The sequence below is a fragment of the Ananas comosus genome, linkage group 17 (assembly GCF_001540865.1).
Source record: "Ananas comosus cultivar F153 linkage group 17, ASM154086v1, whole genome shotgun sequence".
Lineage (NCBI taxonomy): Eukaryota > Viridiplantae > Streptophyta > Magnoliopsida > Poales > Bromeliaceae > Ananas > Ananas comosus.
In genome coordinates, this window is record NC_033637.1 from 3,108,280 (window position 1) to 3,114,279 (window position 6,000).

Genomic DNA, 6,000 nt, shown 5'->3' on the forward strand with positions numbered 1-6,000 from the left:
CGTCAAATAAATTAAATTCTAGTTTCTATATTTCATTATCATATTGTTTTCTAGGGGTGCAGTGCATTAGCTATACGAACGCACATGCAACCGGCGTACGCAATAATTTGTGTGTGTTTTTCCTCTTTTTTTTTTTGGTTTGAAGTGGTTACGGGTCCTTCATTAACCCTCTAACCCATGGGCCTATGTTGATGCTCCTGTCACACTGCCATGTGGGCCATGTATATATATGTTACAAAATAATAATAATAATAATAATAAATAATAAATGATCGAGTATGGACCACACGTGTGGCTAGGAGTTGGGGTATTAAATTGTGGAAATTAAAGGGCTTTGCATCAAACCAGGGCACATGCTTCAATCTCATCCTTCCATTTCCGTAAAAATTATGGTCTCTACATGCTAATCGCAGAGACTATTTTTTATTATTATTTTTTAAGGAAATTGTAAGAAAACCAAGTTCACAAGAAAAAAAAAAAAAAAAAAAGATAAACAAAGAAACTGAAAAAAAAAGAAAAAGAAAAAGGCGATTACTATAGCATGAAGTCAACTGGGAGCCTGCAACTTCATTGAGGAACTCCCCAACGAATTCTCGTTGAGACTATTTAGTAAGTTGTATGATTCACCGCTCGTACAAGCCTAAAAAGTTTTGCTTCAAAGTTCAATCTAAAAATTTTCTGTCAGAATCTTCGTACTGTATTGAACTGCGGATTTAGAAAAGGTTCAAAAAGATTAATTGATCACGACTTATTAAGTAAACGACTGTTTGCGTCGTGCACACACATGTTGTATGATTGAGCAAATAAGCTCATATATATATATATATATTCATCATTCCATGATCTAGTTTGGGAATGTTGATTAAGAGCACATACTTTGAAGTAATAAATATTTCAAATAAGGTGTCTGGATCTCTTCTATTACATGTGTGAGTCTTCCAACAATTTTGGAAAAAATTCAAAAACGACGAAAATCTTTGCACAATTTTTATAAATTCCTGTTGTACAATCATGAGCCGAAAATTCGCCCAATAAAATGGTTAGCTAAAAGAAACAGCACATAAGACAAAGCATGCGCGGTACTATTCTGTACAGAAAGAAAAAAAGAAACTAAGGATTTAATAATCTTACAAATCCTTCGGTGCCACAGATCCTTCGGTTTGTGATTCACCGCATGGAGAAGCACAGAGGTGTTCCTTGATGGAGTTAACGAGGCCGATAGTTTCTTGATTCCGCTCCAGCGGCCGCCTCCTAAAGCTCTGCGCATAGTGCAACCCAGGATCAAATTTTCGAAGATTTAAAGTTTTAGTTTTGAATATTCTTACCTCAGAAGGCCATAGCTGATCGCCGGCTTTACGAGGAATAATATGGAAGTGAGTCTGCAAAAGCAGTCATAATTGATCAATCGACAGAATAAGCGAGGAGAGAGGGAAAAATCGTAATAAGAAGTGACCAACAGAACACTCCGTTCGCTCTTTATAAAATAAGTATAGAATGGTCAGATAACCAAATTCTAGTAGTAATGCTCTGCAATACTCTGCTAAAGTCGAACTGAAATAATAATACTCACATGAAATATAACTTGTCCTGCAGCAGATCCATTGTTGACCACCAAATTAAATGAGTCTGCAGTAGGAATGAAGTTATTAGTAAGAAAAGCCAATAGTAATAATAAAGAAATTGTTAATCATAAATCTGAGCAGGAGAGCCACAGGATCGTTGACAAGCTTAGTCTTCGCTTAACTATACTATATTCATGCATATAGGGAGCAAGGGTTAAAATGCTCTTAGAAACACAAAGTCCACAGTACTTCCAATTGAAACTCAATTATAGAACTTTGGAATTGACGATCAATAATATTAGACGAAGTATAGATCAAAGATTTTCAGACCATCATAATATGCACATTGACAAATCATTCTTTATCCATGGAAAGAAAGTTATCAGATAATTTTGTTCTACTTTACCACATTGAGCAGCTTTCATGATAGCATTGCTAAGAAATGGTACCTTCGAGCACATGGCAGCTACTACCTAAATTATAAGAATAATGAAAAATAATAAGGTCAGAAACTTGATAATCCTTTTTCCGAGTCATTTTCTTCTTTTCTGATGAATGCTTAGCTGAAAAATGACTTATACATAAAAAGTTTGATGAGTCAAATGTCGACATGCAGAAGCACACTTATGTAAGCTGAGGTTTATAGAAGAACTGTAAAGAAAAACTTTTTATATAGAACTTAAACAAAGGGCAAAATACAGTTAACAAGAAGCATCAATCATTAAAAATGGACTCGCAAGCATTTAAACTCCTACTTAACTTGAAAAAAAAGCTATAAAATGTAGTTCATTCTTAAGGAACCTAATACAATTTTAATAAAATGCTGCTGAAAATGTGGTATCCGCTCACTGGAATTTGATTGTGCTTCCTTGTGAAGTTAACCATATTGATGACAAAGACGAGGGAAAGACAGAAATTGCATTGATAATGAGGATATCAAAGTAAAATAGTCTGATCATATAAACAAACTTTTATTTACGAATATTGTTGACATAAAAAATATGTAATAAAAAAACATATAAAGAAACAGAACTCATTTTTTACTTCCTTATCTAGAAATTTACCAATATTTTATGAAGTTGAGAGCAATCAAATATCTATACTAATTGGAGAAGATAAACCACCATGAAGAAGCAATTTCAGTAGTCCGGAACGAAAATTATAATGACAAACCTTGACCATGAGCAAGAAGAAAATTCATGGTGGAATGACCAGGTAAGGTAATAACCATTTGTCACTCTCTGAATGATTCACAAGAGTGATTAACACCGGCAATACAAAGTTGCACATCAATTACCAAAAAAATTCAGCTAATCAGAGGGAAAACTTGGAAAAAGAAGTTGATACTCTTCTCACAAAGAAGAGTTGATTTACAAAAATCAGAATTCTGAAACATCTCCTATGAACACGAAGCTCTCGTATTTCATATTTTTCATTACTGAATCTACAAGAAGCCTTTATGGTCTTAGTAGTATGCACAATTGTTGCTTTCATATCCTGTTTAAATTTCTCCAGTCCGTCTAGGAAGTTAAATGATAAATCCAACAAGCTTCTATGTTAATGATGTACAAAAAACTTACGGGTGGAGGAGTTGCTTCCAATGAAGGAAAGTGACATTTTGGAATGATAAGGGAATGCCTGCAGAGAAAAATAATTGATTGAGAAGATCGGATATAGAAGACATCAAAGCCTGACAAAGTTTGAGATCTACATTACAAGCAGAATGAATGTGAAGTTCATTGCTGAGGACAATGAAAGCTTCCAAATGCTTCTCGTAGAAATGTCAATCATTCTTGAAAAGCAATTATCAGCGTACAGAAAACTGAAAGTACAAATTATAAACAAAATTTGTCTTACCCGTGACTCAATGGATTGGAATCCAAAATGCATAGGCATACATCATCTTCATAAACCTGCAATGGAAACAAAATTAAGCAAATGATACCAAGGGAATTAACAACAAGTGTGATACTGTTATCAGCTTATAAGTGTTTCTATTTAATCAAGTCATTGAATTCAGAATATACAAATTCAAAAATCACAACCCAAGCAATTCCAAACACCAAATTACTGAAGACAAAATTGAGAAGAAAAGAATGAAGCAAACAAAGTGTGCAACACATGCTTCAGAAGGATGTCGCAACTGCGAGAGATCTGCAGGAATCTGCCCTCTGAAGGCGGAATGCAATACCAAGAATTTTAACCATTTCCTCACTCTGTACCAAGGAATTAAGCGTTTAACGGCTCAGGTCAAGCTGACCTTACCACATTACAGGGTCCCCCACAATACAACCCTTATGCTGACAGCGCAACTCAAGCCCAGAATAAAATTTGAAATTGATTTCCAAACTCCGTTATTCTATTATTCGTGTACTTAAATGATTCAAATTTGAGGAAATGGAGGGTTGCATTTGATTTTCCCAATTTGTAATCTTCGGTTTCCACATAGTCAAAAGATTTCATAGACAATAGAAGAAATTAGCGATAGACAGGGCAAAAAGATCATTCAGTTTTATCAATCATAACCATCATGTATACACCTGCATTAAAAATTCCAACATAGTTAAGAATTAATTTTGCGGTAATTCAGTTTTACCCAAATTTTAATAATTTAATTTAATACCTTTTTCAAAATTAGCAAGTAGTTCCATCAATAGAGTACTAAAAACTTTGATAAAGCACATTTAAGGACAATTAAATTACACCGTCGGGAGTTTGTGCCCACATGTCGGCACGGCACTGTTCGCATGATATGACAGTAATTTAATTTGTTGCTTTACCACTCATAGTTTATCGGTTTATAGCACATAAGAGCGAAGATTAGCTGTGATTTCCATCAATACAAACTTCAAGTAATTTGCCCTTCCCTATCTATCCACAACATGCTTCAAATCAAACCATCACCAGTATTATCCTTCTCTACACATCTACGCAAAAGCCGGAAACTAATTTAATCTTCAGTAAGTTGAAAATATTTCTCATCTACAACCATTAATGAGCATCACCTGTGTTGTCTACACATCATAAAACTATTCAGAATTTCAAACCGAAAGAGCAACTTTGCATTGCATATACGGTGCCAACAATACCAAATCAAAGATGGATAGCCAAAAAAAGGCTTTAATTAGAGCACGAACAAAGATTCCAGCGATGCACACGAGGTGTTCGACTCGAGTCCCCAGAGAGCAACGACACAGAACCAGATCGAGAAGGGTGAGAACAGGGGAGAACCCACGGAGGGAAATCGCCCGAAAACGCACCTTGAACGCCGGGGACTCGCCACGGACGATCGCGCAGAAGACGCAGCCCTTATCCCCGCTCACCTCCTCTTCCTCCGCCGCCGCCGCCTCCGCCGCCGCGGGGCCGTCGCCGCCGCCGCATCGGCGCGAGATTGGAAGGGCGCGGCGGCGGAGTTAGTAGGAGCGCTCGGCGCCGCCTCCTACGGCTTCGGCTTCGGCCATGGTCATAGAGTATGGTGAGTGGAGTGGATTTTGCTTGATCTCAGATACGCAATGCAGGACGCTTCTCCTTTTCTTTTTTTTTTTTTTTTTGGGGAAAATTTGCATGGGGACCCCTAGGTATATAATATTTTGAAATCACCCTCAAAGTTCTTTTAAACTAATATATTTTTTTAGTTTTTATTTTGCTTCTAGTTAAATTATTTCAGATAATTTGATTAGATATTTTTCTATATCAAATGAGAAGAAGTGTGTGGATTCTGGTTTTAAGGATTAACACCTGATGAAGCTGTTGATATTGACAAAAATTTCTAATTCAAACAAAGCTTACAAACAAAAAAAAAAAAGAGTTGGGGACCAAATTCCAAATGTTCATAGTTGAGGGGGGCTTCAATTTTTTTTAAAATTTCTTTTAGTATTAGTAAGAAGCGTCNTCGCGGTTTTTGGGGAAGGGTGGGAAGTTAAAATTGGTCCACGGTTTTCATTTAAAAATTATAATTTATTTTTTAAAAAATTTCAAATTTTTTAAATTAAATATTAAAAAATCTTTAATAAATTATTAAATAAAATTAATAAAAATTAATACGTGGACACGTGGTTGGTTTCGTGGGGCTGTATTTGGAGGGGGGTGTGTTAATTTGTTGTCCCTATCCATTTGTGGGTGAGGATAGTGGGACCCACCGGTCTTGTGGAGGACGGAAACTTTAGACTTGGGGGCTTTGCGTGGCCGCAAACGCAGGAGATGATTAGGGCTGGCCAATGAGCAGGCCAGCTCGTCTTCCACTCGTGTTCGGCTCGATATTTGGCGAGCTCGAGCTCGAGCTCGACTTAAATTAATTTCAAGCAAATTTAAGCCTAAATTTAGGCTAGAAATTAATTTCAAGCCGAGCTTGAGTATTACTCGGCTTGCTCGAATTAAGCTCGAAAAGCTCGAAATATATATATATATATATATATAGTCTGCTATACTATTAATAGTA

At 36.1% G+C, this 6,000-nt stretch overlaps 1 protein-coding gene across 1 annotated transcript; it reads right to left on the bottom strand.

Annotated features, from left to right (window-relative positions):
* LOC109723348 (adenylylsulfatase HINT3) lies at positions 874-4,975 on the bottom strand (the record flags this gene model as incomplete). Its single annotated transcript, XM_020251685.1, has 7 exons — positions 874-1,259; positions 1,326-1,379; positions 1,571-1,626; positions 1,969-2,035; positions 3,143-3,200; positions 3,420-3,475; positions 4,823-4,975. Coding segments are annotated over 7 exons (576 nt in total), but the record flags the coding sequence as incomplete, so codon positions are not given.